This window comes from Podarcis muralis, chromosome 13 (genome assembly GCF_964188315.1).
Source record: "Podarcis muralis chromosome 13, rPodMur119.hap1.1, whole genome shotgun sequence".
NCBI classification, from domain to species: Eukaryota; Metazoa; Chordata; class Lepidosauria; order Squamata; family Lacertidae; genus Podarcis; species Podarcis muralis.
This window is the reverse complement of record NC_135667.1, coordinates 45,895,531-45,912,515: the sequence shown is the minus strand read 5'-3', so window position 1 is coordinate 45,912,515 and position 16,985 is coordinate 45,895,531. Positions and strand designations below refer to the sequence as shown.

General features: G+C 46.3%; 1 protein-coding gene across 2 annotated transcripts in view; it reads left to right on the top strand.

The window, feature by feature from the left end:
• Nucleotides 1–10,275, top strand: part of DHX8 (DEAH-box helicase 8) — a 40,638-nt gene extending 30,363 nt beyond the window's left edge. For both annotated transcript variants that reach the window (XM_028701598.2, XM_028701597.2), the window contains exons 19-23: nucleotides 99–236; nucleotides 2,362–2,490; nucleotides 4,434–4,630; nucleotides 6,336–6,515; nucleotides 9,425–10,275. In XM_028701598.2, the coding sequence (XP_028557431.2) occupies nucleotides 99–236; nucleotides 2,362–2,490; nucleotides 4,434–4,630; nucleotides 6,336–6,515; nucleotides 9,425–9,644 (864 nt within the window). In that variant the 3' untranslated portion in view covers nucleotides 9,645–10,275. The remainder of the gene's footprint in view (nucleotides 1–98; nucleotides 237–2,361; nucleotides 2,491–4,433; nucleotides 4,631–6,335; nucleotides 6,516–9,424) is intronic.
• The last annotated feature ends 6,710 nt before the right edge of the window (nucleotides 10,276–16,985 follow it).

Below are 16,985 nucleotides of genomic sequence, written 5' to 3'. Positions count from 1 at the left end.
GCATGATGAATTAGTCTTTTACCTTTACCTTTTTTATCTAGATGTCTGTACAGCACACCTCATGTTCTCTCCTCCCTCTCTCTCACGAACACATACAGGCTATGGGAATCAACGACCTGCTCTCCTTTGATTTCATGGATGCTCCGCCAATGGAAACTCTGATCACCGCAATGGAGCAGCTGTACACTCTGGGTGCCCTAGATGACGAGGGGCTGCTCACCCGACTGGGACGCCGGGTAGGCCCTGCACTGTTCAGGTCTCATGGCTGGGGGGGGGGGGTTGATGGAAGGGATATCCAAGCTCAGGGAATCTTTGAGAAACACTACATGTAGAACCTAGTGTTTGCAGGTAGAATAAGCAACTTGAGTCTGCTTACATTTGCTCCTCCTCCTTATTTGTTATTGCATTAAAATTCTGGGATTTTGATTGTGATTATTTATATGCCGCCCATCTGACTGGGTTGCTTCCAGCAAATTAAAACATCAAACATTAAAAAACTTCCAGATACAGTGGTACCTCGGGTTAAGTACTTAATTCGTTCCGGAGGGCCGTTCTTAACCTGAAACTGTTCTTAACCTGAAGCACCACTTTAGCTAATGGGGCCACCTGCTGCTGCCACGCCCCCAGAGCACAATTTCTGTTCTCATCCTGAAGCAAAGGTCTTAACCTGAAGGACTATTTCTAGGTTAGCGGAGTCTGTAACCTGAAGTGTATGTAACCTGAAGCGTATGTAACCCGAGGTACCACTGAACAGGGCTGCCTTCAAATGTCTTCTAAAAGTTGTATAGTTATTTATCTCCTTGGCATCTGATTGGAGGGCCTTCTACAGTGTGGGTGCCACTACCAAGAAGGCCTTCCGCCTGGTTCCTTGTAACCTCGCTTCTCACAGTGTGGAAACCACCAGAAGGCCCTCGGAGCTGGACCTCAGTGTCCGGGCAGAACGATGGGGGTGGAAACACTCCTTCAGGTACACTGGGCCGAGGCCGTTTAGGGCTTTAAAGGTCAGCACCAACACTTTGAATTGTGCTTGGAAACGTACTGTGAGCCAGTGTAGATCTGGAAATAGGCCAAGAAATAGATGCAGCAATATGGGAGAGAAGGAGCCGCAGAAGGTGTTGGAAACCCTTTTCTCCCTACCCCAGTGATCTGGAAAGCTCTGCTCAGCCTTTCTCCCTTAGATTGTACCAGATACAGAAGAGAGATGATACATATTTTTAATTTCTCACCCATAAGAACTAGAAACTTGTTTAACAAAAGGAGAGAACAAGCTTCCTGAGCTTGCCAGAATCCTGAAATCCATTGCGGGTGTGCTAAACCCTTGTGCCCTGCCCTGACTTTGGGGGTGGGGGAAAGCTCCCTGTGCAGCACTGGGACAAGAGATGGTTAGAGGTCCCTAGCCCTGGATTTGCCTGGTATGCCCTGGGAACCGTCTCAGAAGGAAGAGCTTCAGTTATGATAGCTATACCAGACAACCAGCTTCATAAGTATTAACGGAAAAATCCAAGGGCTCCCTTGGACAAAAAAACAAAGACACCAACCAGGATAACTTGGAGCAAAACAGCAGCCTGTAGGCTTGGCCTTTAGTGATCTGTTGCAACAGGGTGCTCCCCTCACCCACAGGAGAGAGGAGGGACCCAGAAAAATGGTGTGTAAGACTTATAAAGACTTTTGAAATTGCCACCCTGTAGATCAAGACCACCCCCAGAAACATGATACATACATCACAGAAGGGGTGTAACCTTAGACCACCCCCCAGATACATCACACCTACATCACAGAAAAGGCGGTCTAAAACAGAAATTTGAATATTGTTTTTCTCCTGTTGTTGTTTATCTTCTGTCTGGCAGGTTACTTGATTGGATTTCCTGGGGAGCCTGGCCATTCTTTTGTAGTGATAAATACTTAGTTCCTGGGCCAGGTCACAGGCTCACACCCTATTCAAACACAGACATAACCATAAGACAGGATTTGTGAAGGAAAAGACAATGGGGAGGCTTTTCCAGTTTGACCTTGCAGAGAAAAGATTTGCTCAGTTTAGGAATCAAAATGGTTCCAGGTTGGCCTTCCTGTGCTGATCTATGTATGTGCTTGGTTGGTACGCTTATGAACATTACCATATATCTAAGACCATAAAATTCCTATCACAACTTCCCCCAATTCCTATCGCATAAGGTAGAAATAAATATCAAAGAGGGAGTATTGAAATGTGTGTGCAAGTACTTGGGGCATTCTGTTCCTGCCCCCCCCCCCAAGACAAAGTTCGGTGGTTTGCTGCAATCAGGTTGACTGCCACTGCTTGGGGAGCTGCACAGATTCGAAGAAATAACCAGATGTGAATGCCGTTCCCTTCCTTCCCGACAGATGGCCGAGTTCCCCCTGGAGCCCATGTTGTGCAAGATGCTCATCATGTCAGTGCATCTGGGATGCAGCGAGGAAATGCTCACCATCGTCTCCATGCTGTCGGTGCAGAACGTCTTCTACCGACCCAAGGTAAATGGGCACATTTGGGGGATTGGACTCTCAAGGCAGCCTGGCACTGGTCGCAGCTGGGCCAGCGCCAGGGAAGAGGAAAAGAACATGGAGTGCTGGTCTGGTGGGTAGTGAATCGGACCTAGATGTGGGAGACTGTAGTTCTCTGTCATGGATTCACTTTGCGCAGCTAGAGTTACCCGGCATCAACTCCTTGTTTTGGAAAATTTACAGTGGTGCCTCGCAAGACGAAATTAATTCGTTCCGCGAGTTTTGTCGTCTTGCGATTTTTTTCGTCTTGCGAAAGTTTTGGAAAAGCTTCAAAAATCACCAAAGTCTTTAAAAACCTCAAAAAAGGCTACCACACCGCGTTCTATGAGTTGCTCCTCGAAGTCAAGTCGCAACTGTATTAACGGTTTTAAGAAAAAGGAAACAAACTTGCAAGACGTTTCCGTCTTGCGAAGCAAGCCCATAGGGACGTCTTGTGAAGCAGCTCAAAAAACAAAAAACCCTTTCGTCTAGCGAGTTTTTTGTCTTGCGAGGCATTCGTCTTGCAAGGTACCACTGTATTTATTTTTTTACTTTACGTGCCACTTTTCCACAACGAGCTGTGCTCAAAGAGGCTTGCAACAAACCTTCAAAACGTTAAAAAAGGAGAACGTTGGAAATGCCAAATGTACAAAACAACAGAGCATGTCAGTAAATTCAAAATAACAAAAATCAACAAGAAGAAGATGTAGATCAAGCACACTAGGAAGTGCGCAGGGTTGATGTGTCAGCTAGCTGTGATTGATTCCCTGTTAACTAATGTTGAATTATCATTGACTCCCTTGTGTTAACGTTTGTAATAAGCGGATGTTTTAAATCCTTGACCGTTATTTGATATTGTCCATCCCATAACTAGCAGATATTTCAGCAGGTCAGATGCCTGACTCTAGAGCAGATGTAGGGGACCCTTGGCCCTCCAGGTGTTGCTAAACTACATCTCCCATCATCCCTGGCCATTGGCTATACTTGTTGGGGGCTGATGGGAGTTGTATTTCAGCAACATTTGGAGGGTCAGAGGTTCCCCACACCTGCTCTAGAAGGTGTATAGAGCCTAAAATGATGTCAAAAGGGGGAAGGAGCCTAGGCAGTGGCCCCTTGCAGCTGCGTTGATGTCCAATAAAATGTGCAACTTTTGTTCAGTTTGTGTCATGAGCCAGCCAGCCTTGAATTGCTTCATAAACTAGAGATGAAAATCAAAACATAGTGTTGAAATACATATATATAGAAACAGTTTGTGTGTTCAGTTTGCACAAGTAATTGAAGGTGCCAGTGTAGTAGAAGGCAAACCACTTCTCTTCTTCCCACACCCCACAGTATGTCTGCATCTGTCCAGAAACATTAGCACAAATCCCTTGGTAATGCCAGCCCCTTAAAATAGTGCAATAACAAATAATGACTACAGAAAATCGTGTGATGGGTTCCAATAATTTGTTCAAAGGCTATACAGTCGTACCTTCCATCCCAAACGCCTTGGTACTCGGACGTTTTGGCTCCCGAACACCGCAAACCTGGAAGTGAGTGTTCCGGTTTGTGAACGTTCTTTGGAACCCGAATGTCCGACGGGGCTTCTGATTGGCTGCAGGAGCTTCCTGCAACCAATTGGAAGCCACGCTTTGGTTTCTGAACGTTTTGGAAGTCGAACGGATTTCCAGAATGGATTCCATTCGACTTCCAAGGCATGACTGTAAATGTTGTTAAAATTATTTGCGATTGTGCCTTTTTTTTTAGCTGACCTGCGTAGATACTACCATTTTGTGCATGCACTTGTTGCCATTTTGTAAATTTTAGGTAAATTATATTGGCTCCTCCAGAAACGGATTCCTTATAAGCCGGAGTTCTGTCCCTGTTCTTTTGGTGTTCCTGATGACAGGGGGGCTGCTGGATAAAACTTCCTGTTTTGCTTGTGTGCGTTGTAGGATAAGCAAGCTCTTGCTGACCAGAAGAAAGCCAAGTTTCACCAGACGGAAGGGGACCACCTCACGCTTCTGGCTGTGTACAACTCCTGGAAGAACAACAAGTTCTCCAACCCCTGGTGCTATGAGAACTTCATCCAAGCCCGATCGCTGCGCCGTGCCCAGGATATTCGCAAACAGATGTTGGGCATCATGGATAGGTGAGGGTCTGGCCACAGACAGGAGAAATGTGCTAGAACAGGAGGTTCCCAAACTGTCATGGACCAGTGATCCATGAGCTTCGTTCAGGTGGTCTGCAGCTCGCCGGTGGATTCGTGGTTGAAGATGGGAGCCGGGACATCCATTACGTTCAGTTCTCATACGGATTTTTTAATTGTATTTAAATTTTCTTCTTCTATTGCTTCCTTGGGGCGGGGGAGACAACGGGGGAAGCATCCATTCTGTGTGTCAGTTCTCCCAAAGGCATCTCAGCCTTCCAGAGTCTTAATTAGAGCTGGCCGATTTTCAGTTCATCGTCCAAAACCCGTATGATGTTCAGATCACGATACAGTGGTACCTCGGGTTAAGTACTTAATTCGTTCTTGAGGTCCGTTCTTACCCTGAAACTGTTCTTAACCTGAAGCACCACTTTAGCTAATAGGGCCTCCCGCCGCCACCACGCGATTTCTGTTCTCATCCTGAAGCAAAGTTCTTAACCCGAGGTAATATTTCTGGGTTAGCGGAGTCTGTAACCTGAAGCATATGTAACCCGAGGTACCACTGTACTGGTTTCAGACTTTTTGAGCTGGCAGTACATCACAGCTCCCCGGCCACCGCTAGCACACCTGCCTGCCTGCCTGTGCTGTGCTGGCAGCGCCATGATGTATTCTCAACTCAAATCACCTGCTCTCCTGTCTGCCTGCCTGGCTGCGAGTTTGCCTCTGAGCGAGCAAGCGGGGTGAGCGGCCAGTCTCTTTCCTCCCCAGTGGTCTCTCGGGAGGACAGAGACTGCCCGCCCCGCTTACTTGCAAGGAGGCAGACACACAGCCAGACATTGCCCAGCCCTAGTCTTAATTAGACTGACTCCCTCCTTTGGCAATCTTTACAAAACTTTAGTTTATGGTTGCCATCATTTGGTATTTTAATTAATTTTTATAATGTTTTTATAATGTTGCATTGTTTTAATGTTGTTAGCCGCCCTGAGCCCGGCTTCGGCTGGGGAGGGCGGGATATAAATAAAATTTATTATTATTATTATTATTAATTAGTTAGGAGTGTGCTCATGGTAGGAGGCAATACTTAACTTATTCTCCCCGCCGCCGCCGCTAAGCACTAAAGGTAAAGGGACCCCTGACCATTAGGTCCAGTCGTGGCCCACTCTGGGGTTGCGGCGCTCATCTCGCTTCATTGGCCAAGGGAGCCGGCGTACAGCTTCCGGGTCATGTGGCCAGCATGACTAAACCGCTTCTGGCGAACCAGAGCAGCGCACAGAAACACCGTATTACCTTCCCGCCGGAGCGGTACCTATTTATCTACTTGCACTTTGACGTGCTTTCGAACTGCTAGGTTGGCAGGAGCAGGGACTGAGTGATGGGAGCTCACTCCGTCATGGGTATTGGAACCGCCGACCTTCTAATCGGCAAGTCCTAGGCCCTGTGGTTTAACCCACAGCGCCACCCGCGTCCCTTCCGCTAAGCATGAGAGCAGCAGAAATAGTACACCCGATGAAGATAATCTAATGTTCAAAAAGTTGAACGTAAGTTTTTGAGCTGGGCAAAACTCTCTTTCGAGCAGAGCGCTTCCCTGGGGATCGCAGCAAAGTTTTAGCTGTGGAGTGTGTGTGTGGACTTGGGTGTAGGGCAGCCTGTATTTGCATCAACCGAATCTTCTGTTCTAAACTCTTCCACCACTCCTCTGGTTGGACAGGCACAAGTTGGATGTAGTGTCATGTGGAAAAGCCACCGTACGCGTCCAGAAAGCCATTTGCAGCGGTTTCTTCCGGAATGCCGCCAAGAAGGATCCCCAAGAAGGCTACCGGACCTTGATTGACCAGCAGGTCGTCTACATCCACCCCTCAAGTGCCCTCTTCAACCGCCAGCCTGAATGGTAAGGAGGCTGGGGCTTGCCGGACGTCATTGTTTGTACCAAGAAAAGGGATGTTTGTATGACACAGTTGAAAGTTAAGAGGGAGATCATGGGCTTCAACCCCATTTACTGTTGAATAGAACCACATGGGGAGGCTTGCAAAGGACTTGATTTGACTGCACACCTGGGAAGTGGCTAATAATAATAATAATAATAATAATAATAATAATAAATTTATTTATACCCCGCCCATCTGGCTGAGTTTCCCCAGCCACTCTGGGCGGCACCCAATCGAGTGTTAAAAACAATACAGCATTAAATATTAAAAACTTCCCTGAACAGGGCTGCCTACAGATGTCTTTTAAAGATAGGATAGCTGCTTATTTCCTTCACATCTGATGGGAGGGCTTTCCACAGGGCAGGTGCCACTACTGAGAAGGCCCTCTGTCTGGTTCCCTGTAACCTCACTTCTCACAGTGAGGGAATCGCCAGAAGGCCCTCGGCGCTGGATCTCAGCGTCCAGGCTGAACGATGAGGGTGGAGACGCTCCTTCAGGTATACTGGACCAAGGCAGTTTAGGGCTTTAAAGGTCAGCGCCAACACTTTGAATTGTGCTCGGAAACGTACTGGGAGCCAATGCAGATCTCTCAGGACTGGTGTTATGTGGTCCCGGCAGCCTCTCCCAGTCACCAAAGCAAGCTCCCCATCCCCCGCAAAGCATTGCCCACCCGCTAAATTATTGGAAGGAAGATGCTAAGTAGGATTGACCCCCCTGCACATCAGCTGGTACAAAGGGAAATCAATCCAGCTTGATTCAGGTGTGCAAGGGAACTTCATCCCTTGCACACTCCATGCGCTTAGCTTTGCTAGGCTTTGAAGTCCTGAAGTCGGGACCTTCAAGCTCTTTGCAAAAGTGCTTTGAAGTCCCAACTTTGAGGCTTCAAAGCAACACCAATTGCGATGTCACTTAATTGACAGGTGGGTGGTGACGCCCAATGGTCAAATTTGGTCCGCAAGGCAAATCCTGATAAGGGTCTGACTTGTGGAGCCAAAATGCTTTCCCAGCCCTGGCCTAGGTGGTTCTTACAGGAGGAAGGAGTGTGTGGTTGGCAAGCAAGAGTGAATACAAATAAAAGTGTGGCATGCATTTTAAAATAAATATACGGTATCTTAGCCCTGTGGGAATTTGCTCCTGTCACACCTGGAGAAATACACATGCTTTTGTCTTGTCATATGCTTTTGTCTTGTCATATTTCAATGCCAAATTTGTTTGGGGGAGGGATTCCAAACCAGCTGTCACGTTGCTGAAGACTGCAAGCTCTGATTTATGTCCTCATTCTTGTTGATCCTACAGCAGTGTTTCTCAAACCTGGGTCCCTGGGTGTTAGAGTACGACTCCCATCATCCCTAGCTAGCGGGGCCAGTGGTCAGAGATGATGGGAGTTGTAGTCCGGCAACAGCTGGGGACCCCAGTTCAAGAAACAATGCCATATAGATACCCTTGGTGTAGGGCAGGCATGGCCAAACTTGGCCCTCCAGGTGTTTTGGGACTACAGCTCCCATCATCCCTAGCTAACAGGACCAGTGGTCAGGGATGATGGGAATTGTAGTCCCAACGCAGCTGGAAGGCTGCGTTTCGGGGTGCCTGCCCTAAGCTCCTGAAGGTAATGGGGTCCTTTATATGCCCAGCTGTCCTTTGTCAACAAGAAATTGTCGCTGGTTTTTTTGTGTGCTGAATATATGCTATATGGTCATTTATGGACCTAATGGGTATCTAAAGCCATAATGGGATCAAAATAAATTATGTATTACATGAAATCAATCAGTAGGCATAAGACTCATACCCTTAGTCTATGCTGCCTGATCATCAGTCTACAAGCACTCTTTAATATTAGATACAACAGCCTGACCTACATTCAACTGTGCTGCACTGCAGTCTGCAGCTGCATGCTACATATTGCCTTGCAACCAGTCCATGCAGAATGTAGGCACCCTATATATAGAAATGAGCAAACCAGTGATATTTTAGGGAGCAGGCTAGCAGGCGGGGCCCATTACTTACATCATAGGAGCCTACACAACACAAAACACTGTTGCTGTATGTAGGTTTTATTTTATTTGTTTTTTATCTTATATTTTGGAGGCCCAGGTTTGGCCATGCCTGGTGTAGGAGATCTGCCTTCATCTGACCACAAACTTGACATGAGCCAACAGTGTGACGCGGCAGCTAAAAAAGCCAATGCAATTATGGGCTGCATCAATAGGAGTATAGCATCTAGATCAAGGGAAGTAATAGTGCCACTGTATTCTGCTCTGGTCAGACCTCACCTGGAGTACTGTGTCCAGTTCTGGGCACCACAGTTCAAGAGGGACACTGACAAACTGGAACGTGTCCAGAGGAGGGCAACCAAAATGGTCAAAGGCCTGGAAACGATGCCTTATGAGGAACGGCTAAGGGAGCTGGGCATGTTTAGCCTGGAGAAGAGGAGGTTAAGGGGTGATACGATAGCCATGTTCAAATATATAAAAGGATGTCATATAGAGGAGGGAGAAAGGTTGTTTTCTGCTGCTCCGGAGAAGCGGACACGGAGCAATGGATCCAAACTACAAGAAAGAAGATTCCACCTAAACATTAGGAAGAATTTCCTGACAGTAAGAGCTGTTCGACAGTGGAATTTGCTGCCAAGGAGTGTGGTGGAGTCTCCTTCTTTGGAGGTCTTTAAGCAGAGGCTTGACAACCATATGTCAGGAGTGCTCTGATGGTGTTTCCTGCTTGGCAGGGGGTTGGACTCGATGGCCCTTGTGGTCTCTTCCAACGCTATGATTCTATGATTCTATATTGCACATAGAGGAAAGGGTTTTTAGAGTGAGCCGCATTCTGGGGAGAGAGGGATGTCCTAATTCACCTGTCCCCCTTTCTCGTCCTGCAGGGTTGTATATCATGAGCTGGTGCTCACAACTAAAGAGTATATGCGGGAGGTCACCACCATCGATCCCCGCTGGCTGGTGGAGTTCGCCCCTGCCTTCTTCAAGGTCTCTGACCCCACAAAACTCAGCAAGCAGAAGAAACAGCAGCGCCTGGAGCCCCTTTACAACCGCTACGAAGAGCCCAACGCCTGGAGAATATCGCGAGCCTTCAGGCGCCGGTGAGCCCTCCTCGTCTGCCAAGAACGGTGGCTGGACACAGCACCATCACGCAGTCCAGTCGTGGGCATGTCTGGACAACTTGCTATGTACGTTTCAAGACTAAAAGGTGTAGTGGTGCAATGCCAGCTCTTAAAGGCACCGCCTCCACCATGGCTGGTCTCAGAGACACCTTTCTTCACGGGATATTTTCTTTTGTTGCCGTTCCTGCGCTGTGCAAAGGTCAAAAGTTGGCGTGCGGTTTCGAGTCCCCTCTGTTACCGAAAGGCCTCCTTTCTCCGCTGCCCCAAACGGGAACACAAAGCTCTCGTGTGACCTTTTCCCTTTGGAACCACCCTATTTTTCTTCAAAGCAACCCTCTGGAAGGACATTTGAAAAGAGCTGCTCCTGGAGGAAGCAAGACAAAATACCCAGACCCCCTACACTGGTGGCCTTTCTTGAATGTGGTCTTGAGCTGTGCTGCCATGTCGCTTGCCCACTTCCTGTCAGAGCCCAAACAGTGTACAAAAAGCTGTTCTCTTTTTCCCCCAAGGATTCACTGACACCTGAAGCAACACTCCTGTGTTTCGTCAGTAATATTGCCAAGCAGTTTTTAAATTTGAAGAAAATAAAAAAAAGATGGAGGCCGTGTTGTCTAGATCAGAGTTTTTGTCTGTCTTTTTCTGTACGATCTTACTTGCGTTTGGTGAAAAATGTCCTCTGTCCTCAAGGTTGGATGTGCCTTTGCAGTACCAGGGAGGGGTGACTAACCTGTAGTCCTTCAGGAGCTATTTTCAACCTCCCTCCATCTCTCAGGCCAGTGGTTGGGGATTGTGGGAGTTGTAGTCCCAGCAATATCTGCAAAGCCACCTGTTTTGGGAGATGCAGTACAGATTCAGATGTACTTGAGGGAGTGGAGAAGAGAGCGCAATGCCTCCTTGATGGCTCTATGACTCTTCACAGCACCCCTTCATTACAATTGCTGGCAACGTTCTGCTTGTCTGCTGAGAGGGCTAAGAGAGGTTGTGTGATATTCCTTTATGTCCCATGTGTCTGTGGTACAAGGAGGACTCTTTAAATGAAAAGTTGTCTTCAGATTTTTTTTTTCCTCTGTCTGGAAGCTGGTGTGTGTACACACACATGTACAGTGGTACCTCAGGTTAAGTACTTAATTCGTTCCAGAGGTCCGTTCTTAACCTGAAACTGTTCTTAACCTGAAGTACCACTTTAGCTAATGGGGCCTCCCGCTGCCGCCGCGCCGCCGCACAATTTCTGTTCTCATCCTGAAGCAAAGTTCTTAACCCGAGGTACTATTTCTGGGTTAGTGGAGTCTGTAACCTGAAGTGTATGTAACCCAAGGTACCACTGTATTGTGGTTGTCATCCTTCCGTCTTGAGAGATGATGGAGTGTGAAATCAAATCGCTTGGATATTCAGCACCGAAGTGAACCTCCTCTGGACGGAAGCCTGGGCAGTGTGTTTGGAGGTCCTGGGCTGCCCAGACTTCAAGACCCACTTCTCGGCCTTGCGGTGGTGGTGTGAACAGAGACAGGGGGTTTGGAAGGTTGCCAGGGTGTGAAGTGACAGGAAAATAGTGTTTTTAGCAGGGTGTTCTGAAGAAGAGGAGGAGGAGAAAGAAAGACTGGGATCCATCTTGGGCAGGCTGGCTGAAGGCTGGCTGCACTGCTGTGGGGTACAAGTCCCTCTTAACCATGCTGTACAATCTGGACTCCCTCCATGCAGACTGAATGTGTAAATAGGTGAATAAACCAGATTTCTTAAAGCTACGATGATCTCCGCTGTGTCTCAGTTCTCTAAAGGAACACAGAAACTGGGTGAGTGTCTGGAACCCCTGGGAATCTTGCAGAGGCTGGGAGTGGCACACGACTTTTTTATCCATACACACACACTGTGATATTCTGCCTGCTCACGTCTAGGGGATAAACACTACTACTAATATTGTTAACAGAGACACATACATCTCACACACACTTCTATTCCTTCCCCTGCCGCCACCTCAATCCAGAGATGTCCAATGCACACTGAGAGGGGACCAGCTTCCTCCATATATCCATCCTAATGTAGTTCGTGCAAGCATTGTTTATGCTACAGTAGGGTTTGCAGTTGGGAGGGATGCGGCTGGTGCTGTGGGTTAAACCACAGAGCCTAGGACTTGCCGATCAGAAGGTCGGCGGTTCAAATCCCCGCAACGGGGTGAGCTCCCGTTGCTCGGTCCCTGCTCCTGCCAACCTAGCAGTTCGAAAGCACGTCAAAGTGCAAGTAGATAAATAGGTACTGCTCTGGCGGGAAGGTAAACGGTGTTTCCGTGCACTGCTCTGGTTCGCCAGAAGCGGCTTAGTCATGCTGGCCACATGACCTGGAAGCCAGTAAAGCGAGATGAGCACCACAACCCCAGAGTCAGCCACGACTGGACCTAATGGTCAGGGGTCCCTTTACCTTTAGGGTTTGCAGTTGTTTTGATACAAGCACGTGTAAAGAGGATAAGGAGAAAAGAGAAGTGCAATGTCACCCTGTATGCCCCCTCCTCGTTTCTGCAATCAAAGAAAAAATCCTTTTGTAAGCGAGAGAAATGCCTCTGTGTTCCGTCGGCTTCCCCCCGCTGCGATGCGGAGAGCGATTGAGGGAAAGCACTTTGCCTAACCATTCTTCATAATTCCAAAGAGCTCGATATATGACAACCAGCAGCAGCTTGACATTCCTTGCTCCAGTTCCAAGCAGTGAACACATCTGGTTTAAATTAATTTAAAAGAATAAACTTGTATGACTTTTTGAGAGCAGGACGAGAAGGAATCTCCTGTTTATAAGTAGAGCTTTCTTTAAAAACGACACCGAGGAGAGAAAAGTGACCTTGAAGGCCTTTGGTGGGCGAGAAATTGACATTCCCCGAGTTACTAAAGTGATCTTCGTACCGCCTTGAAGTAGAACAGAGGATTCTGTGGAAATGAACCACTGGGAACCGACAAGAGGCTAGGATAGGATTTGTGCTTGGAATACAAAGGCCTGTTCATGCTCTCTTAAGTGTGAGCCTTGCTACCTCGTGCTTTTTACACTTGTAACGCTATTTCTAAATTAAGTTAATAAACCGGGGGGGGGGGGGGTGTTTAAGCATTCTCTTAAATTTCTCCCAGATTTCCATGATTATCACAGAATCATAGAATTGTAGATTTGTAGACTAGATGTAGCATCATCTAGTCCAGGCATGCCCAAAGTCCGTTTCGGGGGCCTAATCTGGCCCTCCGCTTGGTTTAATCCGGCCCCTGCAGCAGCTTATTTTGTGGGGTAAAATCCTAAAAGAAAGCTCAACAATTTCAATCCTAAAAAAAGCTCAGCAACTTTGGTTGGCCCTCATGGCCCTTCACTTCATCAAATCTGGGCCGCTTTGAAAAAAAGTTTGGATACCACTGATTTCTAGTCCAATGCTGGAATCCCAGCTAAAGCATCTGTGCTGCTGAATTGCAGAAATAGTCTCTGTGTTGAAGATTCCCATAGGATCTCAAGGTGAGACAACTCAGCGATCATCTTTTATTTCGTAATGTTTATTTACGTAAACAACAAGGGTATGAATATAGAGAAGAAACCAACCGAAGCGGGCCTCCAGAACAGAGAAAATGCGACATCTAAAACTATATTAGTGGTGCAGCAGTAAAGCTGCAGGCACATTTGCAAAGCTAAGCAGGGTCTGGTATGGTTACAAATCGGATGGGAGGGGATGTTGAGATTCCTGCAATGCAAGAGGGTTGGGCTAGATTACTCTCTTGGTCCCTTCCAACTTTACAATTCTATGGTTCTATTTGCCGACAAAGGTCCGTATTGTTAAAGCTATGGTTTTCCCAGTAGTGATGTATGGAAGTGAGAGCTGGACCATAAAGAAGGCTGATCACCAAAGAATCAATGCTTTTGAGTTATGGTGCTAGAGGAGACTCTTGAGAGTCCCATGGACTGCAAGAAGATCAAACCTATCCATTCTGAATGAAATCAGCCCTGAATGCTCACTGGAAGGACAGATCCTGAAGCTGAGGCTCCAATACTTTGGCCACCTCATGAGAAGAGAAGACTCCCTGGAAAAGACCCTGATGTTGGGAAAGATGGAGGGCATGAGGAGAAGGGGACGACAGAGGACGAGATAGTTGGATAGTGTTGTCGAAGCTACCAGCATGAGTTTGACCAAACTGCGGGAGGCAGTGGAAGACAGGAGTGCCTGGTGTGCTCTGGTCCATGGGGTCACGAAGAGTCGGACACGACTAAACGACTAAAGAACAACAACAACATATCTATTATAGCACAAGTCACAAGTGGGAAACAATACGAACAGACGTACAGTTGAGGAGCACCGAGGGGGCCCAAACAAGAATGCAACTCAGTAGTTCTTCCAAAATGAAGTCATACTTGGCAGGACTAAGCAGTTTATCATGTGTTTGTTCATGTAGGTCATATGAAGGTCAGCGCACTGCAGCAAAATCATCTGAGGATCCTTTGCCCCTGGTAGCCCTAAGATCATGCGTGGGATTTTCCTGGGTGATGAGAAGCAAGGCTTTCTTGTACCACGCATCTTGAGCAAAGGTCAAAGCATCTTTCTAGGTTGGAGAAATATTTAGACAGGTCACGACCAAGAGGAATAATTGTAGCTGTTTCAGCAAAAACTCAGAATTTCCCCCATAGAACGTGAATAATTAACAAAACTTTGGATCCATGAAATGAAAGTAATAATCAAGGGACTGTACTGTAAAATGAGTAAGACCGTATGGAAGATGATAAAAATTAAAGATTTTTTTTTTCTTACCTGCACTGATGATAGTCATTGTTTGGATGGCAGACTTTTATCCATTTCCACAGTCACTCAATCAATCAATCAATCAATCAATCAATCAGTAGCTGAACTGGGTTCCACACAGTCACAAAAACAGATTAACCAAAAAAGCCTCAAAAACAAAAATGCAAAATAAATAGCAAAAACAAGAACACCAAACTTAATCCGTTCCGGAAGTCCATTTGACTTCCGAAATGTTCGAAAACCAAGGTGCAGCTTCTAATTGGTGCAAGTGCCCTGGAAACAATAGCTGACAGCCACATTGGATGTTTGGCTTCTGAAAAACGTTCGGAAATCGGAACATTTACTTCCGGGTTTTTGGCGTTTGAGAACCAGGGCGTTTGAGAACCAAGTTACCACTGTATATAGAAATAATAATAATGAGAGGAAGACTCCCACAAAGGGTCCAAGGAGGACAACATGCTCTGTCAACACAGAATGTGGCCATTTTCTGCAACTTTGGAATATTACTTTTCTGGCTGAGCAGGCAAACGTTGGGATTTTTACTGCACCCTCCCCCCAGTAACCTTTATTATGTCTATTTTGTTTAGATTAATTATGTGGAAGCCACTCATTGTGCTAACCAATGTGTGTTCATCTGCCTATGTTAAGTTTTTAGTTTTGTAAAGTTTCCTAATGTCTCCAGTATGTTGACCATGAAAAACTGGTCCTATAAACACCTACAAGAGACAAAGACCATTTTAACTCAGTGGGGTTTTACTTCAGAGTAAGCATGTAGAGGCTTGCTCTGTAATTCATAAATCTGTGGTGTCCTGATGAGGTTGAAGACTAATTTAAAGGTTCTTATTCTTGCTGCTGCTTAACTTGTGTAATGGTCTTTTGGAAAGCTAACACAGGATCCAGTTGTTGTGACAACTTGTCATCATTAAGATTAGTTCAAGATGGCCCACAATTAAAATCTGATACGAGAATAACATGCGGGATTATTCATGTGTGTGTAAATAAATGATAAAACTGCCTACAGTTTGCAAGGACCCTTGACAGCAGACATTAAATTTAGCCCGCTCAGATCACATTTTTATTTCCTGTGAAATGGTCTGTAAAAGCTTCCATCTCCTTACTATACTAAGCTGTGTGTTCTTCAGGGAGTGGTGCTAATGCTAGGAATTCATCAGTTTGATTCCCCCGCTGAACAAAATGAAGTCATCACTTGGTAAACTTCAGATTTTGTAAGTAAACTGTGTACAGTTCTCGGAATCAGTTCCAAGTACCTAATCCACATTACAGTGGAATGGAAATCAATCTGTCCTGGATTGCTGCATTGTGTTGTGACGTGGAATCACAGTCTCCAATAGTTGCCCCAAGATTGTCACATTTACAGTGGCTTTCTTCTTTACTTCGCTGAAGGCTTGAGCAGCTAAAGTGCTACCTCGGGTTACAGACGCTTCAGGTTACAGACGCTTCAGGTTACAGACGCCGCTAACCCAGAAATAGTACCTTGGGTTAAGAACTTTATTTCAGGAGGAGAACAGAAATTGTGCGGCGGCAGCACAGTGGCAGCAGGAGGCCCCATTAGCTAAAGTGGTACCTCAGGTTAAGAACAGTTTCAGGTTAAGAACGGACCACAAGAACGAATTAAGTTCTTAACCTGAGGTACCACTGTATTGCGCTTTCTTCTTAACTTGCAAAAGCTGTTTCTGTTGTGTAGTTAGTGACAGGATTCAGCCTCTTCTGACAGGCCTGACTTTTCCAAAAAAAAAGATAGTTTTTTTTTTAAAGCAACAGAAAAGGGCCTTCTCAGTGACTGCTCCCAGATTCTGGAACTCCCTCCCTGGAGAAGCTAGACTGGCTCCTTCCTTGTACTGCGGCTTCTGGGAAGTAACTGCTTTTAATGAAATGGCTGGTGTCGTGCTTTTTAAATTGCAATTATTTGTATGTTTCAATCAGGTTTTATATATGTCTATACTCTTAATCAAGGTAGGGTTACCAGATATCCCCATTTCCCAGGGACAGTCCTCGGATTTACAAATCAGTCCCCATACAAAATCCATTGAAGTTGAAAAGTGTTGCCGGATTCATTGAAAAAAATCTGGTAATCTTATATTAAGGTTTGTTGTTAGTGATTCTTGTTTGTATCTGTAAGCCCCCTTGAGTCCTATCAGGGAAAAAGGCAGGGTATAAATAAATATATTATAACAACAACAACAACAACAACTCACACGCAACTTTCTACAGCGATCTGTTCGTGTAGCTGCTGCGGCAAAATATACAAATGAACCTCTGAGAACTCTGGCAGGCGGCCATAGACATGGACAAGAACTGGGTGTGGGGCGCTGGGGGGAAAATAGCCTGTAAAAAAGAGGAAGGGAAACAAGACATTGCTAACACGACATAAAAGTGTGACCCACAACAAGCTTTGCTGTGGTGCTGGTGTGTGCGGGTTACATGAGCCTATTATAGGAAGAAGGAGAAAAGATGGAGATTCTTGGTGTTGGTTGTCCTTACTGCTGCTCCTTTAAGTGTTTGCAGTACCTGTTCAATGCCAGGGAAATGTGGGGATCGATGACCCACACACACCAG